This window comes from Conger conger, chromosome 2, assembly GCF_963514075.1.
Source record: "Conger conger chromosome 2, fConCon1.1, whole genome shotgun sequence".
Taxonomy (NCBI): Eukaryota; Metazoa; Chordata; class Actinopteri; order Anguilliformes; family Congridae; genus Conger; species Conger conger.
The window spans coordinates 86,448,269-86,476,150 of NC_083761.1; the positions used below are offsets into that span (position 1 = coordinate 86,448,269).

Here is a 27,882-nt window from a genome sequence, read left to right on the forward strand (position 1 = left end):
AGGGTGTACAACGCCGGCCCTCGAGGCCCGGTTTGCACACTGGATTTTGTTCCAACAAAACAATTGTCTTGTTTTTTTTTAAATTATTTCCTGACAGATCATTTACTCTGGTTCAAGCCTGTACTTGAGCACAGTAAAATCATTAGGACACACTTGCAGTCTGCAGCTTTAGCCGGTACTCATGCACACGTCAGATAAGATATGATTGAGTCAATTAAATAATATGACCAGAATTTGGCACAAAATCCTGAAAAGGATCGGCCCTTGTTGTGCACCCCTGATGTAGAGGAGAGTGCCATTCAAAATACATCCAATCCCCCAAACAACTCAAAACAATAGATATTCATTCAATGCTAATAAAGCAGTGACGATAGGGATATGATCGACCAAACCCAAATGTGTTTATTTTAGCAGTTCTCAATAGTTCCTGTAGCCTTATATGCCTTTTCAGATTTTCAGATTTTCAGATTCCCTTGGCTTGTATAACAAAATAAAACCACTGGGCTCTATGTTGGAAAGAAATACTCTGTTGTGCCTAAATAAACATACATTTTACATTACACTTTAGTAATTTGGCAGAATAGTTTAAAACTGAATCAAATCAATATGCTTTGTGACCACCCTTGGGCGTTAAAACTGCATCACTTGTCTGAGATAGCCAACGCTGTCCTGCAGTTCTATAAGACAATCAGCAGGGAGGTTGTTCCAAGCATGTTGGAGAACTTGCCACAGTTGTTCTGCAGACTTTGGTTGGCTCCTTGCTTCTGATCTCGGACAGTCTTGATCAAGTTCTTTTGTAAAAAGTAGTCAATTGCTTACAGTAATATGTAACTTTTTAAAATTAAGTACAAAAATTCAATCTCTTGGAAAATGAATCCTTGGAAATCTCATTTTTAAGACTAACTCACACAAAAAAAACAAAAAAAAAAACATGGTAAAGTCTAGGGTGCCTAAGACTTCTGCACAGTGCTGTATCTTGAAATCAATTCAGTTGTGTCCTTTCGGTTATTTCAAGATAATATTTTTCAACATTGGTTTTCATAATGTGTATGAAATTAGGCTGCAGGTCATTAATGCTGCAACACTGGACAAGCCTGACCTCTCTAGATCATAAAAGTGCTGGTCTTTCTTGTGTGAAAGAATGTGCAGCAGGACCGTGTTGATGAATGCGTTATCCCTTCCACCTGTTTCCTCCCACTAGCTGCAGTTCTGCACACCTGCAGTATGATGCAGGCAGGAGTCTGTCTGAGACAGGACACTGAGACAACACTACCAGAGCTCACTGAGCAGCACAGGATCAGACTGAAAGAAGAGGAACTCAGTGGACTGGAGTCAGAGACAGAGTGTGCTGCACCAGGACTCAACACACTGGAGCCAGAGTGTGTTAGTGCACACAGCGGGGTCAGTGATGTACACCACACACACACATCAGTGATAAAAACAGAAGCTGATCTGGGCTCCACCCACACTGGGGATCTTAAGACAGAGAGCCTAGACTTTACAGAGCTGGGATATGAAACCCATCTGCATCCTGACCAAATCAAAACAGAGGCTGAAGATGGAGGATACCTGAAGGCAGAACACATCAGTGACTTGCAGGATATTAAATGTGTTCATTTTAAATCTGATAAAATGAAGTGTGAGTCCAGTGAAAGTTTAGTGAGTGATCTCATGAACCCTGTGATGACTGGAGCTTGTGTTGATCACAAAGTTAATAACCCAAGCCTTTTGAATTTACTTCTGCAAACTAAGAATATTCATACATATGAATGTGAAATTGATCCAGGTGAAATGGCATGCCAGTGTTCACAGTGTGAGAAAAAATCTGATTTAAGTAAGCACAGGATGATTCATAATGATGAAAAGCCATACAAGTGCACACACTGTGAGAAGGGTTTTCATAGAAAATCTGATTTGCATAACCATTTGAGAACTCATGTAGGTAAAAAGCCGTACAAGTGTACACAGTGTGAGAAGAGCTTTAATACAAAATCTAATTTAAATACACACCTGAGAATTCATACAGGCGAAAAATCCTACAAGTGTACCCAGTGTGAGAAGAGTTTTCCTACAAAATCAAAATTAAAAAAGCACCAGATTATTCATACAGGTGAAAGGCCATACAAGTGTGCACAGTGTGAAAAGTGTTTTCTTCGAAAATACGATTTGAATGAACACCTGAAAATTCATACAGGTGAAAAACCCTACAAGTGTACCCAGTGTGAGAAGAGTTTTCATACAAAATCAAAATTAAAAAAGCACCAGATTATTCATACAGGTGAAAAGCCATACAAGTGTGCACAGTGTGAAAAGTGTTTTACCACAGTGTCAAATTTAAATAGCCACTTTAATATTCATACAGGTGAAAAGCCTTACAAGTGTACACAGTGTCAAAAGTGTTTTACCACGGTGTCAAATTTAAATAGCCACTTTTATATTCATACAGGTGAAAAGCCATACAAGTGTGCACAGTGTCAAAAGTGTTTTCTTACAAAATATCATTTAAATGCTCACCTGAGAATTCATACAGGTGAAAAACCATACAAGTGCACACAGTGTCAGAAATGTTTTCATACAAAATCATATTTAAATAAGCACCAAATAATTCATTCGGGTGAAAAACCATACAAGTGTACACAGTGTCAGAAATGTTTTCATACAAAATCATATTTAAGTAGGCACCAGGTATTTCATACAGGTGAAAAGCCATACAAGTGTGCACAGTGTGAAAAGTGTTTTTTTCGAAAATACGATTTGAATGAACACCTGACAATTCATACAGGTGAAAAACCCTACGCGTGTACCAAGTGTGAAAAGAGCTTTAATACAAAATCTAATTTAAATACACACCTGAGAATTCATACAGGTGAAAAACCCTACAAGTGTACCCAGTGTGAGAAGAGTTTTCATACAAAATCTATTTTAGATACACACCTGAGAATTCATACAGGAGAAAAACCCTACAAGTGTACACAGTGTGAAAAGAGTTTTCATACAAAATCTATTTTAAAGAAGCACCAGGTTATTCATACAGCTGAAAGGCCATACAAGTGTGCACAGTGTGAAAAGTGTTTTCTTCGAAAATACGATTTGAATGAACACCTGACAATTCATACAGGTGAAAAATACTACAAGTGTACACTGTGTGAGAAGAGTTTTCATACAAAATCAAAATTAAAAAAGCACCAGATTATTCATACAGGTGAAAAGCCATACAAGTGTGCACAGTGTCAAAAGTGTTTCACCACAGTGTCAAATTTAAATAGCCACTTTAATATTCATACAGGTGAAAAGCCATACAAGTGTGCACAGTGTCAAAAGTGTTTCACCACAGTGTCAAATTTAAATAGCCACATTTATATTCATACAGGTGAAAAGCCATACAAGTGTGCACAGTGTGAGAAGTGTTTTCTAACAAAATATCATTTAAATGCTCACCTGAGAATTCATACAGGTGAAAAACCATACAAGTGTACACAGTGTCAGAAATGTTTTCATAGAAAATCAGATTTAAATAAGCACCAAATAATTCATGCGGGTGAAAAACCATACAAGTGTACACAGTGTCAGAAATGCTTTCATACAAAATCATATTTAAATAGGCACCAGATATTTCATACAGGTGAAAAGCCATACAAATGTGCACAGTGTGAAAAGTGTTTTACCACAGTATCAAATTTAAATAACCATTTGATGATTCATACAGGTGAAAAGCCATACAAGTGTGCACAGTGTGAGAAGCGTTTTCTCACAAAATATCATTTAAATGCACACCTAAAAATTCATACAGGTGAAAAACCCTGCAAGTGTCCACAGTGTCAGAAGTGTTTTCTGAGAACATCTGATTTAAATAAACACCTGAGAATTCATACAGGTGTAGGACCTACAAGTGTGCCCAATGTGAGAAGTGTTTTCTTACAAAATATAATTTAAATGCACACCTGGGAATTCATACCGATGTAATCTCCTCCAAACGTAGTTATTCTGTTAAATTATTCTCCCAAGTAGCTCACTGAAGTAGCCACCTGGTAATTCATACAGGTGAATAGCCCTACAAATGTGTTTAGTGTGGGAAGTAGGCGCGTAGGGCGGCCTGTAGCGTAGTGGTTAAGGTAAATGACTGGGACACGCAAGGTCGGTGGTTCGATTCCCGGTGTAGCCACAATAACATCCGCACAGCCGTTGGGCTCTTGAGCAAGGCCCTTAACCCTGTATTGCTCCAGGGGAGGATTGTCTCCTGCTTAGTCTAATCAACTGTATGTCGCTCTGGGTAAGAGCGTCTGCCAAATGCCAATAATGTAATGTAATGGAAGTGCTTTTCCCAGAAAAAGTGCATTAATTCATGGAAGATGCTTCACACCACTGAAAACTCCTACAGTGTGGTGCTAGATGTGTTTTACTGGAAAAGATAATTTAACTCATGCCAGAGTATTGAGGCAGCTGAAACTAATCCCAACAGATGTTTACAGTGTGCAGCGTTCTCCCAATGGAACAAGTTAAATTTCCACAATACAAGTACTTGGTGTGGAAAGTGCCTTTTGACAACATTCCCTTTACCACACGATTGCCACCTGAGAATTCTCACTGGTAAAAAGTGTTTCAAATGTACTGTCTACATTTGAAGAAATCTCCTTTCATGGCAAAACAGACTGAATAGTCTGAGACATGCGTGTATCCTGGGAAGGGTTTTATGAAAGAATCTGTTATGTTGTGTGGCGGCCTGTAGTGTAGTGGTTAAGCTAAATGACTGGGACCGGCAAGGTCGGTGGTTCGAATCCCAGTGTAGCCACAATAAGATCTGCACAGAACTGAACTGCCCTTGAGCAAGGCCCTTAACCCTGCATTGCTCCAGGGGAGGATTGTCTCCTGCTTAGTCGTTGCTCTGGATAAGAGCGTCTGCCAAATGCCAATCATTTAATGTAATGTAATGTTGTGTAGGAAGTGTTTGGAATGTCCAAATTTCTTAGGAAACCGAAAATGTATTAAGTCTTTACACAGGTTTTAAGACAAACCGTCCTCCATTGTATTTTGTGGGTGGTTATTGACAGTTCAAGTAGTGAATAAAAGGTGGTGAGCCAACCGTTTTGCAGTGCTTGCTGCAGCGATGTTTAAAGTCGTTCTGATAGCCTTTCTGATCATATTTGGTTGAGACATCTGAAATGAAATGGCTCAATGACTTGGACAAACTGAGATGCTATTGATCTTTTTATAATGAGTGTTTGTGACTTCTGTTTTGCTTTTGTTTTTTTAAGTATTTCATTCCATGTAAAATGTAATTCGCAATTTATTTAGGGGTGATATTTTTTGATGATGAAATTGACACCGGTGTAATTTTGAAAGACCCAATGTGAAAGCTATTTGCATATTCTGTTGACAGAAAAATTGTAAGATGTATTGCCAAAAATGAAAATTAATTTGACACTACCGGCCTCATAGGATATGTATTTTCTTAGACCGCCGTTATTCAGTGTTCAATATGAATTGTGACATTCTGAAATAATTTTACATGGTGCACAACCCAAGGCCTTTATGCCTTGTACATTTGTAAATTCACAGTGTCCCACTCCTTGTGAATATAAGTTAATTCCTGTTGCATAACCCATGAGACTAATTGTGCAATAAATACATTTGATTCAGTTTTGGTGTGACATTGTTTTAATCATCTTGAATATTTAGAATTTGTCTAAACATTTTTTCAAGTAATTTTATCCAAATTGGGAAAATCATAGATACACATGCAAATTATGGTCAATATGTGGGTGTTAAACCAGGGTAAATATATATTTTATAACTGAATACAGGAATCTAACAGAATTACTGGACATTCTGAAGTATCCATTTCACTGTAATATACAAATATTAGTGTGCAAACCTTTTAATGGCCGCAGGCTCCATTGAACGGAGTCATTATGGTGTGTATTAAAAATATAGGGGCGACATGGCTCAGGCAGTAAGAGCAGTCGTCTGGCAGTCGGAGGGTTGCCTTGCCTTGCATGGCAGCCAATCGCCCTTGGTGTGTGAGTGTGTGTATGAATGGGTGAATGAGAAGCATCGATTGTACAGCGCTTTGGATGAAGGCGCTATATAAATGCCGACCATTTACCATTGACCACGTTTTTCATGGGTCCCGGTAGCTAATATCCAATGAAGGCAGCTCTGAGCGGGCTTACCTGACTGGAGAGGATGGGCTGTGTTTTTTGTCGCTGTATACATTTAAAATCTTTCTTTTGCCCAGATTCTGCTCATGCCCAAAGATCACCTACCCCAGCTTTAAGCGTTGGTGAAATTAGAGAAATCAACGCATTGCTATATCAACTTCTATCAGTCTTCTTTCCATCTATTCCCAGAGTTACATTTATTGTCAGGCTCTGAGGGCTTGTTTTTCTTCTTTTTCTGCTCTTTTTTTATTTTCCTTGCTCTTGCTTTCTCTCTCCTGGCTCCAGCCATCAGGAGAAGCTAGAAATACAGGCAAGAAAAATAAATGAAGAAGGGGAAATCCAGAAAATGCTAATTAGCCAAATGAAATGTCCTTACTCCTTCAAACAGATGTGGCAGATGGGTAGAGGTGGATCCGCAACCCAGTCATCTATATGTCAAGCTTTCCAAAAAAATACTTCCACAAAGGATGCGCTGATGTTTCCTTGCTCATAGGAAAAAATATGAGTTCTTAACTTCTGCTTCTAGCTCCTAGAAAGAACATTTGACGTGTTGGAATGTCCTAAAAGATGGTGGTCCTCCATCGATTTTGAGGTTTGGGACAATAATTTTTTAAATAATAGTAAGTGATTGGAATGAGCCTTGGGCCCAGTCAGAAGAATTCTTATGGCAACTAAAATCTCACTTGTCAACATGGGGGAGTTAAAGAACGTAAAATGAGCTTTTACTTTGACGCTCGTTTCTATCCTTGCACCGGAAGTTCAATATTTGTTTGGGTTAGCTTCCGTTGATTCGACCTCCGCTTTTGAGCTCTTATCGTTTGCGATCTGATTCACGAAGCTTTAACATGCACGTGCGATTCGCCACCGAAAATTCTATTTCTGTGTAATATAGGCTACATCTCGTTAAACAAACGACTGAGCTGAAGTAATTATGTCATCGCCGAAAAGTGGTAAGGTTTTTTCTTCCCACAGTTTTGATGATTTTGGAGTTCTTCGATTCGCTTTGTTTGGTAGCTTTAAAGCGCTTTCCCTTTTACGAGCACAATGTCTTTCGTTGCTCGCACGTGATTGTAAACATTATTTTAGCATTGTAGAAGTTTGAAAAGTTCTTACGGATCCAACGTTAAATTGCTTATGATCACTAACATTTCAATGAGTTAAAATGTCGCTACATAATGTGTCATTATTTTCCACGAAAAGTCTCTACTTGTGTCGAGTCTGTTTGTAGTGTAAAAGAAGGACAATGAATACATTAATTCCACATTTATACTTTGCACAAATTAAAGTATAATTGATGAAATGATTAATGCATAGTTTTAAATATTACTGAACTCCAAAAACATGTTTAATGTTTAAATTAACCATAACCATAAACAAAATAATCTGTTAATTTGGTCTCTTTTCACTCAAACAAGCAAAACCCTGCGTTCTGTTGATGTGCGCGCGTGCGTGCGCGTAAAAGTGATGAATGGAGAGCAAGGGTGTACAACGCCGGCCCTCGAGGCCCGGTTTGCACACTGGATTTTGTTCCAACAAAACAATTGTCTTGTTTTTTTAAATTATTTTCTGACAGATCATTTACTCTGGTTCAAGCCTGTACTTGAGCACAGTAAAATCATTAGGACACACTTGCAGTCTGCAGCTTTAGCCGGTACTCATGCACACGTCAGATAAGATATGATTGAGTCAATTAAATAATATGACCAGAATTTGGCACAAAATCCTGAAAAGGATCGGCCCTTGTTGTGCACCCCTGATGTAGAGGAGAGTGCCATTCAAAATGCATCCAATCCCCCAAACAACTCAAAACAATAGATATTCATTCAATGCTAATAATGCAGTGACGATAGGGATATGATCGACCAAACCCAAATGTGTTTATTTTAGCAGTTCTCAATAGTTCCTGTAGCCTTATATGCCTTTTCAGATTTTCAGATTTTCAGATTCCCTTGGCTTGTATAACAAAATAAAACCACTGGGCTCTATGTTGGAAAGAAATACTCTGTTGTGCCTAAATAAACATACATTTTACATTACACTTTAGTAATTTGGCAGAATAGTTTAAAACTGAATCAAATCAATATGCTTTGTGACCACCCTTGGGCGTTAAAACTGCATCACTTGTCTGAGATAGCCAACGCTGTCCTGCAGTTCTATAAGACAATCAGCAGGGAGGTTGTTCCAAGCATGTTGGAGAACTTGCCACAGTTGTTCTGCAGACTTTGGTTGGCTCCTTGCTTCTGATCTCGGACAGTCTTGATCAAGTTCTTTTGTAAAAAGTAGTCAATTGCTTACAGTAATATGTAACTTTTTAAAATTAAGTACAAAAATTCAATCTCTTGGAAAATGAATCCTTGGAAATCTCATTTTTAAGACTAACTCACACAAAAAAAAAAACATACATGGTAAAGTCTAGGGTGCCTAAGACTTCTGCACAGTGCTGTATCTTGAAATCAATTCAGTTGTGTCCTTTCGGTTATTTCAAGATAATATTTTTCAACATTGGTTTTCATAATGTGTATGAAATTAGGCTGCAGGTCATTAATGCTGCAACACTGGACAAGCCTGACCTCTCTAGATCATAAAAGTGCTGGTCTTTCTTGTGTGAAAGAATGTGCAGCAGGACCGTGTTGATGAATGCGTTATCCCTTCCACCCGTTTCCTCCCACTAGCTGCAGTTCTGCACACCTGCAGTATGATGCAGGCAGGAGTCTGTCTGAGACAGGACACTGAGACAACACTACCAGAGCTCACTGAGCAGCACAGGATCAGACTGAAAGAAGAGGAACTCAGTGGACTGGAGTCAGAGACAGAGTGTGCTGTACCAGGACTCAACACACTGGAGCCAGAGTGTGTTAGTGCACACAGCGGGGTCAGTGATGTACACCACACACACACATCAGTGATAAAAACAGAAGCTGATCTGGGCTCCACCCACACTGGGGATCTTATTAAGACAGAGAGCCTAGACTTTACAGAGCTGGGATATGAAACCCATCTGCATCCTGACCAAATCAAAACAGAAACTTAAGATGGAGGATACCTTCAGGCAGAACACATCAGTGACCTGCATGTTATTGAATGTGTTGACGAATTGAAGTGTGAATCCAGTGAAAGTTTAGTGAGTGATCTCATGAACCCTGTGATGACTGGAGCTTGTGTTGATCACAAAGTTAATAATCCAAGCCTTTTGAATTTACTTCTGCAAACTAAGAATATTCATACATATGAATGTGAAATTGATCCAGGTGAAATGGCATGCCAGTGTTCACAGTTTGAGAAAACAAAATCTGATTTAAGTAAGCACAGGATGATTCATAATGATGAAAAGCCATACAAGTGCACACACTGTGAGAAGGGTTTTCATAGAAAATGTGATTTACATAACCACTTGAGAACTCATGTAGGTAAACAGCCGTACAAGTGTTCACAGTGTGAGAGTTTTGATTCAGCAACTTGTTTAAATACACACCTGAGAATTCATACAGGTGAAAAACCCTACAAGTGTACCCAGTGTGAGAAGAGTTTTCCTACAAAATCTAATTTAAATACACACCTGTCGGGGAAAATTCCCCTTGATTTAGGAGAGACTTCTTGCAAGCAACCTTTCCCATTTAAAAGAACCCAGTTCTTTCACAGCAAGGAGAGTTTCAATAATACAAGCTTTATTAACCCTATAACAAAGCACGGAGAATGCCTCACACCAATGTGAGAAAACACTCTGGATTTTAGCAGACAGGGTGTCTATTCTTATGCCATTACACATCCTAAGTTATCACATGAATACATTACTGTGAAAGCCAATCATCTTCAGACAGTGTCTCAGTATTTTTCCCACGCGTTGTACTCCTAGGCCCACATCTGCTCCTTAAGTCATATAACATTTGTGTTGCAATTAGCCCACTGCTACAGTATCTTCAAGGTTATATTTATCATCCGTGGTTCCTCCTTAGTCTAGGTAAGGAGGAACCGACCTCGGGTGCGATTCCTCCTCATTATTTTTTATCATAACAAGCACATGAGCGCACCCAACAATGGAAGTGTGTTCTGCTTTATCCCCTGCACATATGCCCATATGACGTAAGCTGTGGCAGAGCACTCACCCCTCCCTTACATTTTTGCTGGTTATCTGTCACAAGCACAATATTCTTTTAAGCAGTTTTCTAACTATATGCATTGTACATATCTGGATACATATATCCGAGGTTACATTGTACTACATTATATTTTTCTCCCACAATCCCTCCTTTTATCATATAAATGATAACATATTCAAAGAGAAAAATAAAAATTAAAAACATTTGTCTGCTTTGCTCATCAAAGACAGCCTATGGCTCGTCACAGGCATCCCCCTCGTTTGTACAGCTTGCAATGACTGGCGTGTATCCAGGAAGTGCGCTCAGCTACTCGAACAGCCGTCGGAGTGGTGAGCAGGATCTGGAACGGTCCACGCCACCTGGGTTCGCACCACCTCTTCCTCTGGAAGTCTTTCACCACCACCCAGTCTCCTGGTTTCAGCTGATGGCCAGGTTCGTCACGTACGGCCGGTTGTGCTGCTTTCACCTGCTTTGAGACAAATCGCAGTGCCTTATTCAATTCCACACAATATTGAACCATTTGATCATCTACTAGGGCTAGGTCTGTCCCGGCAATTGGGGGCCCCACGGGGGTCCTCATGGGTCTCCCCGTGATGACCTCGTGGGGCGACAATCCTGTCGTCTTACTTACCGCTGACCTCATGGACAACATGACTATGGGCAGAGCTGTTATCCAGTCCAGCCCTGTCTCCGCCATTGTTTTTGTCAATTTGTTTTTGACCACTCCATTTGCTCTTTCCACTGCTCCTGCACTGGCCGGGTGATAAGCGCAGTGGAATCGCATGTCAATGGAGAAAAATTCGGTCAATGCTTTCATCAAATTGTTATAGAAATGTGAACCTCGATCTGAGGATATTCGTTTCGGTATTCCCCACCTGGGAATGATTTCCCTAATAAGTGCTTTCGCCACCGTTGTTGCATCTGCATGTCTGCAAGGAAAAATTTCTATCCATTTTGAAAACATATCAATGATCACCAAACAATATTTTTGGCCTCTGCAAGGGGTTAGTTCAATGAAATCCATCATTAAGTACTCAAACGGCTCTTGTGCTGGTGGTTGAGCACCTGGTTCCGTTTTTACTGCTACTCCGGCGTTGTGTGTTGCACACACAATGCATCTGGAACAAAAATTTTGTGAGTGACTTTTGAATGCACATGTGCTGAGGTCCCAATATTGTTCCATTTCTGCCACCATCCCTCCTTTTGACACATGGGTCTTTCCATGTGTCAATTTCAGGTAGTATGGAACCAAACATTGTGGTAGAAAAGGTTTACCTGAGGCTTTCCCCACCCACAGACCATCGACCTTTGACCCTTTGTTTTTCCATTTTGCCTTCTCTGTGGCAGTAGCCATTTCCTGACTCTCTTGTATTGTGAGCTGTGGGTCTTTTTGTTCATTCAACATTTGGAGGGTCGTTTTCACAGGGGCATATGCTGCTGCCTTAGCAGCCGCATCAGCTGCTGCATTTCCTCTAGCCACGGGTGTACTGTCCCCAGTGTGTGCAGTGCATTTGCAAACTGCCACAGATCTGGGCAGCATGATGGCGTCCAGAAGATTTCTGACCAGGGGTCCATTCTGAATGGGTTTTCCCGCACTGGTGAGAAATCCTCTGTGTTTCCAAATTGCACCGAAATCATGTACCACTCCAAATGCATATCTGCTGTCTGTGTAAATTGTTACAACTTTACCTTTTGCCAAATGACACGCTCGGGTAAGGGCGAACAATTCTGCAGCTTGGGCAGAAAGGTGACCCGGTAGCCGGGCGGACTCTTGTACCGCATGTTCGGTTACTATTGCATAGCCCACATGATTTTCACCGGTTGTGGGATCCTTTGAAGCGGATCCGTCTACGAAAAATTCAATATCCGTATTCGGCATGGGTTCTGTTTTTAGGTCTGGTCTGGGGGTGAGGACTTCCTCCAAAACAGCAACACAGTCATGTGCTTCTCCATCTGCTTCTGTGGGAAGAAGAGTAGCGGGATTTAAAACAGTGCATCGTTTCACAACAACATTAGGTAGGGTTGTTAATACATGTTGGTAGTGGAGCATGCGCGATGCTGAAAGGTGAGCGGTTTTTTGTTTCAGCAGTATTTCTGCCACAGCATGCGGAACCAGGACAGTGAGCTGTCGATAAGCCACTAAAGCACAGGTGGCTTCTACAGCCGCAGCAGCCGCTGCAACTGCTCGCATGCAGGCGGGAAGTCCCCGGATTACTGAGTCCAGTCTCGTCGAGTAATACCCGACAGGTCGTTGTTTACCTCCATGCTCCTGGAGCAGGACAGCGGACATATATCCGCCCTTCTCTTGTACCGTCAGAGTAAAATCTTTGTCCATATTTGGTGTTCCTAATGTAGGGGCTATTTGTAATTGCCCTTTTAAATCTAAAAATGCAGCTTCTGCTGCCTCAGTCCATTCTAAGGGGTCATGTGACCCTAACCCTTTACCATGTATTATATCCTGCAAAGGTTGCGTTCTTTGCGCATAATCCGTGATCCAGGATCTGCAGTATCCTGTCATGCCTAAAAAAGACATCATCTGAGTTTTAGTCTGTGGTTTGGGTACTTTGAGAATCGCTTCGATTCTCTCTAAGCCCAACGAACGGCCGTCTTTAGAAATGTCATGACCTAGATATCGCACTGTTTCTTGTATCAATTGTAATTTTGCCTTTTTCACTTTATTCCCAGTTTCTGCTAGGAATGTGAGAAGCGCAACAGTGTCTGCAGTGCAATCTTGTTCTGTTTCTGAACAGATCAATAAATCATCAACATATTGCACCAATGTGCTTCCTTGGGGAAAAGTGAATCCTTCCAAACATTCACTTAGTGCGGCAGAGTATACAGCAGGGCTTTCAACGTAGCCCTGTGGCATTCGAGTCCACGTATATTGTTTCCCTCGAAATGTAAATGCAAACCATGGTTGCGATTCCTGAGCTACAGGAATACTGAAAAATGCATTTGCTAGATCGATCACAGTAAACCAGCATGCTTCACCCGGGATCTGGGACATAATAGTAGCGGGGTTAGGCACCACAGGGGCTCTAGGAATTATAGCCGAATTTACTGCCCTCAAATCTTGTACAAATCGCCAAGTTCCATCAGGCTTTCGTACTGGCAGTATAGGCGTGTTACATGGGGAACCTGTACACGGCACAATAATTCCTTCTTTTAATAGTTCTTCAAACACTGGCGTAATACCCTCCTCGGCCTCTGGTCGAAGAGGATATTGACGTTTGCATGGCCTGTAAGATGACTTTGGGGAGACTTCCAGCGGTTTGGCACCTGCCAGTAATCCCGCTGATGCTGTATTTGTGGTCCAGAGTTTTTCTGGGACCTGTGTCAGGAGTGTTTCCTTTTCCGAGGCATTGAGGAAAATGGAGGTGCCCGTTGTAGGGCCTTTCCCTCCTTTTAACAATTGCGGAAAAACAGGTATGTATTCTCTTATTGAGACTCGACGTACCTGAAGGGAGGGTGAATATTGGCCCCACCCTTTGTTTTCCCAATCTTTGGTGTTCTGACACTGAGCCATCCAAGGGCCCAGGTCTTCCCATGCCCAATCAGAATTCTTTTCAATCGAAATATGTGGAACACTTCCTGGCACACAAAACAGCGATTTTTGCTCCTCTGTCAAATTTACAGAAAATGCTGTAGCTTGTGGCCCCATATAGAGATCTCCTATATACACTTTGCCATCTCCAAGCTTACCCAAGAACCCCCAATCTTCCTGCTCTGTTACCCTCATTGTTACATGCAATTTGTCTGATGACATTTCATCCCCTGGTGCCTTGCAATATCTCCTTCTCCTATGTATTGCTTCGTTCTTTAGACATGCAGCTGTTGGTGGCTCTGTGATCCCCCATGCATAAATCCATTTTTTATTTTTAACGGGCTTTGTCCCTTGTGTAACAACCATTTCTCCGTTTGTACCAATTATACAAATATTAAAAAGTCAAATTAAATCTCTTCCTAATAGGTTTACTGGACATGTTTCGGAAAATAAGAAAGAATGATGGGTAGCAGTGTTTTCACTAACGGTAGGCAGCGGCTCAGTGAAATTTTCATATACAGTACCCCCCCCCGCATTCACGGTATTTAAGCCTCTTCCAGACATTGCTGGCTGCGCCCCTTTCCATGCATTCTTACTTATTACCGACACCCCGGCCCCAGAATCGACCATAAAGGTCATGTCTTTCCCATTTACTTTTAATGTCCAATTAGGTAAATCTCCTGGTTTGCATTTTATCAACATTAATGTGGACTCACCCGTCTGCCGCATGCTCCATCCACCTTTCCCCTCGCACCTTCAATCTTGTTCGTCAAACTGATCAGGATGATTCACTGTGCCCCGGCCCCGTGGAGCGTGTTGCCATTCTTGCTCGCCTCTTTCGCCCAGTCTTTGGTCTCCTCCGCCCTGCCCTTTGTATTTCCTGGGACAGTCTCGTGCCCAATGTCCTTCTCTCCGCAGACATAACAAGGGCCGTTTCTGTCGCTGCTTCTCCCAGCCCCTCTTCCTCTCCCACTTCCACGTCCTCTGCCTCTTCCTCTAGCTGGCTGCTGACTCTTCAGCTGTTTGAGTTGGAGGTCAGTTACTTGTACCATTTGCATCTGATGTTTTTTGTTGTTTTTTTCTTTTTTTTCTCTTTCATTATTTTCGGCATGATGTGCATGGCGTCATCCAGGCGGGCATGCTGCCATCCCACAAGAGTCTGTTGTATCGCTGCCCGTAGGCTGGGTCTCAGCCCGTTCATAAAGTGTTGACTGAGATACGACTCGTATGGTGTGTTTTGCACTCCCGGGAATGGTTGGGGCTTCGGCAATCCTCCATGCAGTTCCATAACACTCTGCAGCCTGTCTTCATATTCTTCCACTGTTTCTTCGGGTTTCTGCACAGTTCTGGCCAGTTTACCTGTATCCAGGTGAGTGGGAAAAACATGTGTGAGAGCTGCCCTCAAAGCCGCAGTCTGTAAGCCATATGGGGATCCTGCTGCTGGGTTATAGATGACGGTAGGGTCGAAGGCAGCCACTTGCCCTCCGTCGCCCGGTACTCCAGCTCTGTCTCTCACCTTTCCCCACCTGGTGCCCAAATGCATGCGCATGATGCCTTCCAGATCATTACTGCTTGGTTTAGCACACTGTATTATTTCCATCAATTTGTCATAGAAAGTTTCTCCCCCGGTATGACTTGGGTTCGGTAGTTCCGAGCAGATTGCCCTTAGTTCGTCCCTAGTATAGGGTCGGTACACCAATTGTACCTGCCCTGGTTGATGGGGGTCCGGACATTCTACCATCGGAAACTGTCCCATTGTCAGCTGGGGGCGGGGAGGATCATCAGGTTTAGGTCCATACCACCCTTCGGGATCACCCTGATATGGTTCTTTATTCCATTCTCCTTCTGGAATGTCTTTTAATCCATACTGGCGTTCCCGTGCCTCTGCGGTGTGTGAGGCACAGACAGGGGCTCTGTCTGCTGCAGTTCCTGTGGCAGGGAACTGACAGTTTGGTATTGCACACGGGTAGTTTTTCCGTGGCTGATACTGTAATCCCGATCTGGTGTGGCCCGTGGAGGGTGTCAAAGTTGGTGGCTGAGGGGTCCCTCTTCCAGGAGTCTGTAGGCGTGGTGGCGATGGCAGAGTCAGGGCTGGAGCAGGCGGTCTCGTCGGGGTGTTGGGGACCGGGGCTGGCTGGTGCGGTGGAGGTGCGTGAGGAGGTGGACGGGGCACCGGGCAGTCCAGGTCCGTGTCAACCTCGGAATGTTTTAACATGGTTAGTGAGGGATATAAACAGGGTGTGCTTTTCCCACTCGCCCCAGCTGGAAAATACGACGGAGGCTGAGTTTCCCCTTTTTTATCATTATTTCTTTGTTGTCTCGCCTGCCTTTCACGTGCCTCTCGTTCCCATAACTCAAATCCCCTTAATTCCTTTTTTTTACAAAAATGTCTTTTCTTAGTACAACTTTCCATATTTTTTCTAACATCCTCTAACCTCTGTGTTGAAAAGGTGCCATTTAAAGGAAACCCATGCTCTTGCCAAATTTTTAAACCTTCCACGGCTGATGGTCCGTGTTGGTTCCACATTGTTCTTAGGGGCCCTGTAAATTGATCAGAGCCCACATTTAACTCCTTCCCGCAACTATTCCCCATTTTAACAATTACAGAAAGGTACCAACCTGAAATGAGTCTTTACGAGATCTCCGGTGCGTTCGTCAACGCATAGGCACGCCCTACACCCGGTGTAGTCTGCCCAAGTCTCGTTCTCGTTGCTGTGGGGTTGCCACTCAGTCTTTCTCCTTCCTCAATATTCGGATCTCGTATCGCTTTCTCCCCCCGAAGGCGGTCTTCGTTTTAGGGATCCGGATCTCGGGTCGCTCCCTCTTCCCGGAGGCGGTCTTCGTTTTTAGTCCCGGACTAGGAAGACTAAGCCCCTTCTGAAACAGACAGCAGTTAGAGATCCTGCCAATCCCTTTCCAGTCCCGGACTGGTGAGACTCAGCCCCTTCTGAGACAGAAACGAGTTAGAGATCCTGCCGACTACGCCAAGTTACTGTCGGGGAAAATTCCCCTTGATTTAGGAGAGACTTCTTGCAAGCAACCTTTCCCATTTAAAAGAACCCAGTTCTTTCACAGCAAGGAGAGTTTCAATAATACAAGCTTTATTAACCCTATAACAAAGCACGGAGAATGCCTCACACCAATGTGAGAAAACACTCTGGATTTTAGCAGACAGGGTGTCTATTCTTATGCCATTACACATCCTAAGTTATCACATGAATACATTACTGTGAAAGCCAATCATCTTCAGACAGTGTCTCAGTATTTTTCCCACGCGTTGTACTCCTAGGCCCACATCTGCTCCTTAAGTCATATAACATTTGTGTTGCAATTAGCCCACTGCTACAGTATCTTCAAGGTTATATTTATCATCCGTGGTTCCTCCTTAGTCTAGGTAAGGAGGAACCGACCTCGGGTGCGATTCCTCCTCATTATTTTTTATCATAACAAGCACATGAGCGCACCCAACAATGGAAGTGTGTTCTGCTTTATCCCCTGCACATATGCCCATATGACGTAAGCTGTGGCAGAGCACTCACCCCTCCCTTACATTTTTGCTGGTTATCTGTCACAAGCACAATATTCTTTTAAGCAGTTTTCTAACTATATGCATTGTACATATCTGGATACATATATCCGAGGTTACATTGTACTACATTATATTTTTCTCCCACACACCTGAGAATTCATACAGGTGAAAAACCCTACAAGTGTACCCAGTGTGAGAAGAGTTTTCATACAAAATCTATTTTAAAGAAGCACCAGCTTATTCATACAGCTGAAAGGCCATACAAGTGTGCGCAGTGTGAAAAGTGTTTTCATCGAAAATACGATTTGAAAGAACACCTGAAAATTCATACAGGTGAAAAACCCTACAAGTGTACACAGTGTGAGAAGAGTTTTTATACAAAATCTATTTTAAAGAAGCACCTGAGAATTCATACAGGTGAAAAACCCTACAAGTGTACCCAGTGTGAGAAGAGTTTTTATACAAATTCAAAATTAAAAAAGCAGCAGATTATTCATACAGGTGAAAAACCCTACAAGTGTACACAGTGTCAGGAATGTTTTCATAGAAAATCATATTTAAGTAGGCACCAGGTATGTCAAACAGCTGAAAGGCCATACAAGTGTGCACAGTGTGAAAAGTGTTTTCTTCGAAAATACGATTTGAATGAACACCTGACAATTCATACAGGTGAAAAATCCTACAAGTGTACCCAGTGTGAGAAGAGTTTTCATACAAAATCTAATTTAAATACACACCTGAGAATTCATACAGGTGAAAAACCCTACAAGTGTACACAGTGTGAGAAGAGTTTTCCTACAAAATCTAATTTAAATACACACCTGAGAATTCATACAGGTGAAAAACCCTACAAGTGTACACAGTGTGAGAAGAGTTTTCCTACAAAATCTAATTTAAATACACACCTGAGAATTCATACAGGTGAAAAACCTTACAAGTGTACCCAGTGTGAGAAGAGTTTTTCTACAAAATCTAATTTATATACACACCTGAAAATTCATACAGGTTAAAAACCCTACAAGTGTACCCAGTGTGAGAAGAGTTTTTATACAAAATCTATTTTAAAGAAGCACCAGATTATTCATATAGGTAAACAGCCATACAAGTGTGCACAGTGTCAAAAGTGTTTCACCACAGTGTCAAATTTAAATAGCCACTTTTATATTCATACAGTTGAAAAGCCATACAAGTGTGCACAGTGTGAGAAGCGTTTTCTCGCAAAATATAATTTGAATGCACACCTAAAAATTCATACAGGTGAAAAACCCTGCAAGTGTCCACAGTGTCAGAAGTGTTTTCTGAGAACATCTGATTTAAATAGACACCTGAGAATTCATACAGGTATAGGACCTATAAGTGTGCCCAATGTGAGAAGTGTTTTCTTACAAAATATAATTTAAATGCACACCTGGGAATTCATACCGACGTAATCTCCTCCAAACGTAGTTATTCTGTTAAATTATTCTTTCAAGTCGCTCACTGAAGTAGCCACCTGGTAATTCATACAGGTGAATAGCCCTACAAATGTGTTTATTGTGGGAAGTAGGCGCGTAGGGCGGCCTATAGCGTAGTGATTAAGGTAAATGACTGGGACACGCAAGGTCGGTGGTTCGATTCCCGGTGTAGCCACAATAACATCCGCACAGCCGTTGGGCCCTTGAGCAAGGCCCTTAACCCTGCATTGCTCCAGCGGAGGATTGTCTCCTGCTTAGTCTAATCAACTGTATGTCGCTCTGGGTAAGAGCGTCTGCCAAATGCCAATAATGTAATGTAATGTAATGTAATGTAATGTAATGGAAGTGCTTTTCCCAGAAAAAGTGCATTAATTCATGGAATATGCTTCACACCACTGAAAACTCCTACAGTGTGGTGCTAGATGTGTTTTACTGGAAAAGATAATTTAACTCATGCCAGAGTATTGAGGCAGCTGAAACTAATCCCAACAGATGTTTACAGTGTGCAGCGTTCTCCCAATGGAACGAGTAAAATTTCCACAATACAAGTACTTGGTGTGGAAAGTGCCTTTTGACAACATTCCCTTTACCACACGATTGCCACCTGAGAATTCTCACTGGTAAAAAGTGTTTCAAATGTACTGTCTACATTTGAAGAAATCTCCTTTCGTGGCAAAACAGACTGAATAGTCTGAGACATGCGTGTATCCTGGGAAGGGTTTTATGAAAGAATCTGTTATGTTGTGTGGCGGCCTGTAGTGTAGTGGTTAAGCTAAATGACTGGGACCGGCAAGGTCGGTGGTTCGAATCCCAGTGTAGCCACAATAAGATCTGCACAGAACTGAACTGCCCTTGAGCAAGGCCCTTAACCCTGCATTGCTCCAGGGGAGGATTGTCTCCTGCTTAGTCGTTGCTCTGGATAAGAGCGTCTGACAAATGCCAATCATTTAATGTAATGTAATGTTGTGTAGGAAGTGTTTGGAATGTCCAAATTTCTTAGGAAACCGAAAATGTATTGAGTCTTTACACAGGTTTTCAGGCAAACCGTCCTCCATTGTATTTTGTGGGTGGTTATTGACAGTTCAAGTAGTGAATAAAAGGTGGTGAGCCAACCGTTTTGCAGTGCTTGCTGCAGCGATGTTTAAAGTCGTTCTGATAGCCTTTCTGATCATATTTGGTTGAAATGAAATGGCTCAATGACTTGGACAAACTGAGATGCTATTGATCTTTTTATAATGAGTGTTTGTGACTTCTGTTTTGCTTTTGTTTTTTTAAGTATTTCATTCCATGTAAAATGTAATTCGCAATTTATTTAGGGGTGATATTTTTTGATGATGAAATTGACACCGGTGTAATTTTGAAAGACCCAATGTGAAAGCTACTTGCTTATACTGTTGACAGAAAAATTGTAAGATGTATTGCCAAAAATGAAAATTAATTTGACACTACTGGCCTCATAGGATATGTATTTTCTTAGACCGCCGTTATTCAGTGTTCAATATGAATTGTGACATTCTGAAATAATTTTACATGGTGCACATCCCAAGGCCTTTATGCCTTGTACATTTGTAAATTCACAGTGTCCCACTCCTTGTGAATATAAGTTAATTCCTGTTGCATAACCCATGAGACTAATTGTGCAATAAATACATTTGATTCAGTTTTGGTGTGACATTGTTTTAATCATCTTGAATATTTAGAATTTGTCTAAACATTTTTTCAAGTAATTTTATCCAAATTGGGAAAATCATAGATACACATGCAAATTATGGTCAATATGTGGGTGTTAAACCAGGGTAAATATATATTTTATAACTGAATACAGGAATCTAACAGAATTACTGGACATTCTGAAGTATCCATTTCACTGTAATATACAAATATTAGTGTGCAAACCTTTTAATGGCTGCAGGCTCCATTGAATTGAGTCATTATGGTGTGTATTAAAGTTGGATTTATTTATTAGGCTATTTATTTTGGTAAAACTCTTCACTGGGAAAATATCTGACAGCTGTGACTTTCCCAAGACAGATTTTCAGGGACTTCCGTTTTTCATGGGTCCCAGTAGCTAATATCCAATGAAGGCAGCTCTGAGCGGGCTTACCTGACTGGAGAGGATGGGCTGTGTTTTTTGTCGCTGTATACATTTAAAATCTTTCTTTTGCCCAGATTCTGCTCATGCCCAAAGATCACCTACCCCAGCTTTAAGCGTTGGTGAAATTAGAGAAATCAACGCATTGCTATATCAACTTGTATCAGTCTTCTTAACATCTATTCCCAGAGTTACATTTATTGTCAGGCTCTGAGGGCTTGTTTTTCTTCTTTTTCTGCTCTTTTTTTATTTTCCTTGCTCTTGCTTTCTCTCTCCTGGCTCCAGCCATCAGGAGAAGCTACAAATACAGGCAAGAAAAATAAATGAAGAAGGGGAAATCCAGAAAATGCTAATTAGCCAAATGAAATGTCCTTACTCCTTCAAACAGATGTGGCAGATGGGGAGAGGTGGATCCGCAACCCAATCATCTATATGTCAAGCTTTCCAAAAAAAATACTTCCACAAAGGATGCGCTGATGTTTCCTTGCTCATAGGAAAAAATGTGAGTTCTTAACTTCTGCTTCTAGCTCCTAGAAAGAACATTTAACTTGTTGGAATGTCCTAAAAGATGGTGGTCCTCGATCAATTTTGAGGTTTGGGCCAATCATTTTTTTAATAATAATAAGTGATTGGAATGAGCCTTGGGGCCCAGTCAGAAGAATTCTTATGGCAACTAAAATCTCACTTGTCAACATGGGGGAGTTAAAGAACGTAAAATGAGCTTTTACTCTGACGCTCGTTTCTATCCCTGCACCGGAAGTTCAATATTTGTTTGGGTTAGCTTCCGTTGATTCGACCTCCGCTGTTGAGTTCTTATCGTTTGCGATCTGATTCACGAAGCTTTAACATGCACGTGCGATTCGCCACCGAAAATTCAATTTCTGTGTAATATAGGCTACATCTCGTTAAACAAACGACTGAGCTGAAGTAATTGTGTCATCGCCGAAAAGTGGTAAGGTTTTTTCTTCCCACAATTTTGATGATTTTGGAGTTCTTCGATTCGCTTTGTTTGGTAGCTTTAAAGCGCTTTCCCTTTTACGAGCACAATGTCTTTCGTTGCTCGCACGTGTTTGTAAACATTATTTTAGCATTGTAGAAGTTTGAAAAGTTCTTACGGATCCAACGTTAAATTGCTTATGATCACTAACATTTCAGTGAGTTAAAATGTCGCTACATAATGTGTCTTTATTTTCCACGAAAAGTCTCTACTTGTGTCGAGTCTGTTTATAGTGTAAAAGAAGGACAATGAATACATTAATTCCACATTTATACTTTGCATATGCTTTAAATATTACTGAACTCCAAAAACATGTTTAATGTTTAAATTAACCATAACCATAAACAAAATAATCTGTTAATTTGGTCTCTGCTCACTCAAACAAGCAAAGCCCTGCGTTCTGTTGATGTGCGCGCGTGCGTTCCAAGCATGTTGGAGAACTTGCCACAGTTGTTCTGCAGACTTTGGTTGGCTCCTTGCTTCTGATCTCGGACAGTCTTGATCAAGTTCTTTTGTAAAAAGTAGTCAATTGCTTACAGTAATATGTAACTTTTTTAAATTAAGTACAAAAATGTCTCTGTAAAATTCAATCTCTTGGAAAATGAATATTTGGAAATCTCATTTTTAAGACTAACTCACACACAAAAAAAAAAAAAAAAAAATATGGTAAAGTCTAGGGTGCCTAAGACTTCTGCACAGTACTGTATCTTGAAATCAATTCAGTTGTGTCCTTTCGGTTATTTCAAGATAATATTTTTCAACATTGATATTCATAATCTGTATGAAATTAGGCTGCAGGTCATTAATGCTGCAACACTGGACAAGCCTGACCTCTCTAGATCATAAAAGTGCTGGTCTTTCTTGTGTGAAAGAATGTGCAGCAGGACCGTGTTGATGAATGCGTTATCCCTTCCACCCGTTTCCTCCCACTAGCTGCAGTTCTGCACACCTGCAGTATGATGCAGGCAGGAGTCTGTCTGAGACAGGACACTGAGACAACACTACCAGAGCTCACTGAGCAGCACAGGATCAGACTGAAAGAAGAGGAACTCAGTGGACTGGAGTCAGAGACAGAGTGTGCTGCACCAGGACTCAACACACTGGAGCCAGAGTGTGTTAGTGCACACAGCGGGGTCAGTGATGTACACCACACACACACATCAGTGATAAAAACAGAAGCTGATCTGGGCTCCACCCACACTGGGGATCTTATTAAGACAGAGAGCCTAGACTTTACAGAGCTGGGATATGAAACCCATCTGCATCCTGACCAAATCAAAACAGAGACTGAAGATGGAGGATACCTTCAGGCTGAACACATCAGTGACCTGCATGTTATTGAATGTGTTGACGAATTGAAGTGTGAATCCAGTGAAAGTTTAGTGAGTGATCTCATGAACCCTGTGATGACTGGAGCTTGTGTTGATCACAAAGTTAATAATCCAAGCCTTTTGAATTTACTTCTGCAAACTAAGAATATTCATACATATGAATGTGAAATTGATCCAGGTGAAATGGCATGCCAGTGTTCACAGTTTGAGAAAACAAAATCTGATTTAAGTAAGCACAGGATGATTCATAATGATGAAAAGCCATACAAGTGCACACACTGTGAGAAGGGTTTTCATAGAAAATGTGATTTACATAACCACTTGAGAACTCATGTAGGTAAACAGCCGTACAAGTGTTCACAGTGTGAGAGTTTTGATTCAGCAACTTGTTTAAATACACACCTGAGAATTCATACAGGTGAAAAACCCTACAAGTGTACCCAGTGTGAGAAGAGTTTTCCTACAAAATCTAATTTAAATACACACCTGAGATTTCATACAGGTGAAAAACCCTACAAGTGTACCCAGTGTGAGAAGAGTTTTTATACAAATTCAAAATTTAAAAAGCACCAGATTATTCATACAGGTGAAAGGCCATACAAGTGTGCACAGTGTGAAAAGTGTTTTCGTCGAAAATACGATTTGAATAAACACCTGAAAATTCATACAGGTGAAAAACCCTACAAGTGTACCCAGTGTCAGGAATGTTTTCATAGAAAATCATATTTAAGTAGGCACCAGGTATTTCATACAGCTGAAAGGCCATACAAGTGTGCACGGTGTGAGAAGAGTTTTCATACAAAATCTCATTTAAATACACACCTGAGAATTCATACGGGTGAAAAACCCTACAAGTGTACACAGTGTGAGAAGAGTTTTCCTACAAAATCTAATTCATATAAACACCTGAAAATTCATACAGGTGAAATGCCATACAAGTGTGCACGGTGTGAAAAGTGTTTTCTTCGAAAATACGATTTGAATAAACACCTGAGAATTCATACGGGTGAAAAATCCTACAAGTGTACACAGTGTGAGAAGAGTTTTCATACAAAATCTTATTTAAATACACACCTGAGATTTCATACAGGTGAAAAACCCTACAAGTGTACACAGTGTGAGAAGAGTTTTCCTACAAAATCTCATTTAAATACACACCTGAGAATTCATACAGGTGAAAAACCCTACAAGTGTACACAGTGTGAGAAGAGTTTTCATACAAAATCTTATTTAAATACACACCTGACAATTCATACAGGTGAAAAATCCTTCAAGTGTACCCAGTGTGAGAAGAGTTTTTATACAAAATCTATTTTAAAGAAGCACCAGATTATTCGTATAGGTAAACAGCCATACAAGTGTGCACAGTGTCAAAAGTGTTTCACCACAGTGTCAAATTTAAATAGCCACTTTTATATTCATACAGTTGAAAAGCCATACAAGTGTGCACAGTGTGAGAAGCGTTTTCTCGCAAAATATAATTTGAATGAACACCTGAAAATTCATACAGGTGAAAAACCCTACAATTGTACCCAGTGTGAGAAGAGTTTTCATACAAAATCAAAATTAAAAAAGCACCAGATTATTCATACAGGTGAAAAGCCATACAAGTGTGCACAGTGTGAAAAGTGTTTTCTTACAAAATATCATTTAAATGCTCACCTGAGAATTCATACAGGTGAAAAACCATACAAGTGTGCACAGTGTCAAAAGTGTTTTCTTACAAAATATCATTTAAATGCTCACCTGAGAATTCATACAGGTGAAAAACCATACAAGTGTACACAGTGTCAAAAGTGTTTTACCACGGTGTCAAATTTAAATAGCCACTTTTATATTCATACAGGTGAAAAGCCATACAAGTGTGCACAGTGTCAAAAGTGTTTTCTTACAAAATATCATTTAAATGCTCACCTGAGAATTCATACAGGTGAAAAACCATACAAGTGTACACAGTGTCAAAAGTGTTTTACCACGGTGTCAAATTTAAATAGCCACTTTTATATTCATACAGGTGAAAAGCCATACAAGTGTGCACAGTGTCAAAAGTGTTTTCTTACAAAATATCATTTAAATGCTCACCTGAGAATTCATACAGGTGAAAAACCATACAAGTGCACACAGTGTCAGAAATGTTTTCATACAAAATCATATTTAAATAAGCACCAAATAATTCATTCGGGTGAAAAACCATACAAGTGTACACAGTGTCAGAAATGTTTTCATACAAAATCATATTTAAGTAGGCACCAGGTATTTCATACAGGTGAAAAGCCATACAAGTGTGCACAGTGTGAAAAGTGTTTTTTTCGAAAATACGATTTGAATGAACACCTGACAATTCATACAGGTGAAAAACCCTACGCGTGTACCAAGTGTGAAAAGAGTTTTCATTCAAAATCTAATTTAAATACACACCTGAGAATTCATACAGGTGAAAAACCCTACAAGTGTACCCAGTGTGAGAAGAGTTTTCATACAAAATCTATTTTAAAGAAGCACCAGGTTATTCATACAGCTGAAAGGCCATACAAGTGTGCACAGTGTGAAAAGTGTTTTCTTCGAAAATACGATTTGAATGAACACCTGACAATTCATACAGGTGAAAAATACAAGTGTACACTGTGTGAGAAGAGTTTTCATACAAAATAAAAATTAAAAAAGCACCAGATTCATACAGGTGAAAAGCCATACAAGTGTGCACAGTGTCAAATTTAAATAGCCACATTTATATTCATACAGGTGAAAAGCCATACAAGTGTGCACAGTGTGAGAAGTGTTTTCTTACAAAATATCATTTAAATGCTCACCTGAGAATTCATACAGGTGAAAAACCATACAAGTGTACACAGTGTCAGAAATGTTTTCATACAAAATCATATTTAAATAAGCACCAGATATTTCATACAGGTGAAAGGCCTTACAAGTGTGCACAGTGTGAAAAGTGTTTTACCACAGTATCAAATTTAAATAGCCACTTGATGATTCATACAGGTGAAAAGCCATACAAGTGTGCACAGTGTGAGAAGCGTTTTCTCACAAAATATCATTTAAATGCACACCTAAGAATTCATACAGGTGAAAAACCCTGCAAGTGTCCACAGTGTCAGAAGTGTTTTCTGAGAACATCTGATTTAAATAAACACCTGAGGATTCATACCGAAGTAATCTCCTCGAAACGTTATTGTGTAAAATTATTCTCCCAAGTAGCTCACTGAAGTAGCCACCTGGTAATTCATACAGGTGAATAGCCCTACAAATGTGTTTATTGTGGGAAGTGCTTTTCCCAGAAAAAGTGCATTAATTCACGCAAGATGCTTCACAGTATTGAGGCAGCTGAAACTAATCCCAACAGATGTTTACAGTGTGCGTCATTCTCCCAATGGAACAAGTTAAATTTCCACAGTACAAGTACTTGGTGTGGAAAGTGCTTTTTGACAACATTCCCTTTACCACACGATTGCCACCTGAGAATTCTTACTGGTAAAAAGTGTTTCAAATGTACTGTCTACATTTGAAGAAATCTCCTTTCATGGCAAAACAGACTGAATAGTCTGAGACATGCGTGTATCCTGGGAAGGGTTTTATGAAAGAATCTGTTATGTTATGTGTAATGTAGTGGTTAAGGTAAATGACTGGGACCGGCAAGGTCGGTGGTTCGAATCCCAGTGTAGCCACAATAAGATCTGCACAGAACTGAACTGCCCTTGAGCAAGGCCCTTAACCCTGCATTGCTCCAGGGGAGGATTGTCTCCTGCTTAGTCGTTGCTCTGGATAAGAGCGTCTGCCAAATGCCAATCATTTAATGTAATGTAATGTTGTGTAGGAAGTGTTTGGAATGTCCAAATTTCTTAGGAAACCGAAAATGTATTGAGTCTTTACACAGGTTTTAAGACAAACCGTCCTCCATTGTATTTTGTGGGTGGTTATTGACAGTTCAAGTAGTGAATAAAAGGTGGTGAGCCAGTGCTTGTGCAGCGATGTTTAAAGTTGTTCTGATAGCCTTTCTGATCATATTTGGTGAACACATCTGAAATGAAATGGCTCAATGACTTGGACAAACTGAGATGCTATTGATCTTTTTATAATGAGTGTTTTTTTTTTTTTCTTCATTTCATGTAAAATGTAATTCGCAATTTATTTAAGGGTGATATTCTTTGATGATGAAATTGACACCAGTGAAAATTTTTGAAAGACCCAATGTGAAAGCTATTTGCATATACTGTTCACAGAAAAATGTATTGCTGAAAATGAAATTGACACTACTGGCCTTTTCAGTTCTTTTTCTGCCAGTGCTAAAGCTTACCATTACACCTCAGACATATGCTTTTTCTGAGATCTCAGTTATTCAGTGTTCAATATGAATTATGACATTCTGAAATAATTTTATTTTGTGTACATCCCAAGGCCTTTATGCCTTGTGCATTTCACAGTGTCCCACTGCTTGTGAATGTAAGTTCATTCCTGTTGCATAACCCATTACATTAATTGTGCAATAAATACATTTGATTCATTTTTGGTGTGAAATTGTTTTAATCATCTTGAATATTTTGGATTTGTCTCACAATTTTAACAAATATTTTTAACCATCTCCCAAATTGGGAAAATAATAGATACATGTATGCAAATGATGGTGCATATGTGGGTGTTAAACAATGGTAAATATATTTTCTAAAACTA

At 40.4% G+C, this 27,882-nt stretch overlaps 2 protein-coding genes and 1 pseudogene across 2 annotated transcripts in view; all 3 read left to right on the plus strand.

Moving 5' to 3' along the window:
- Nucleotides 1–1,817: 1,817 nt before the first annotated feature.
- Nucleotides 1,818–20,442, plus strand: LOC133122609 (zinc finger protein 91-like; annotated as a pseudogene).
- LOC133122619 (zinc finger protein 883-like) overlaps nt 6,925–27,882 on the plus strand; it is a 30,532-nt gene continuing 9,574 nt past the window's right edge. Inside the window, exons 1-3 of the mRNA XM_061232688.1 lie at nt 6,925–7,108; nt 8,831–9,030; nt 21,263–21,376. Of these exons, the coding sequence (XP_061088672.1) occupies nt 7,090–7,108; nt 8,831–9,030; nt 21,263–21,376 (333 nt within the window). The 5' untranslated portion in view covers nt 6,925–7,089. The remainder of the gene's footprint in view (nt 7,109–8,830; nt 9,031–21,262; nt 21,377–27,882) is intronic.
- Nucleotides 8,897–27,674, plus strand: LOC133122608 (zinc finger protein 665-like). Its single transcript, XM_061232667.1, has 4 exons — nt 8,897–9,030; nt 10,524–10,687; nt 21,263–21,376; nt 22,805–27,674. The coding sequence occupies exon 4, from the start codon at nt 22,828–22,830 to the stop codon at nt 25,852–25,854; it is 3,027 nt and encodes a 1,008-aa protein (XP_061088651.1). The 5' UTR covers nt 8,897–9,030; nt 10,524–10,687; nt 21,263–21,376; nt 22,805–22,827; the 3' UTR covers nt 25,855–27,674.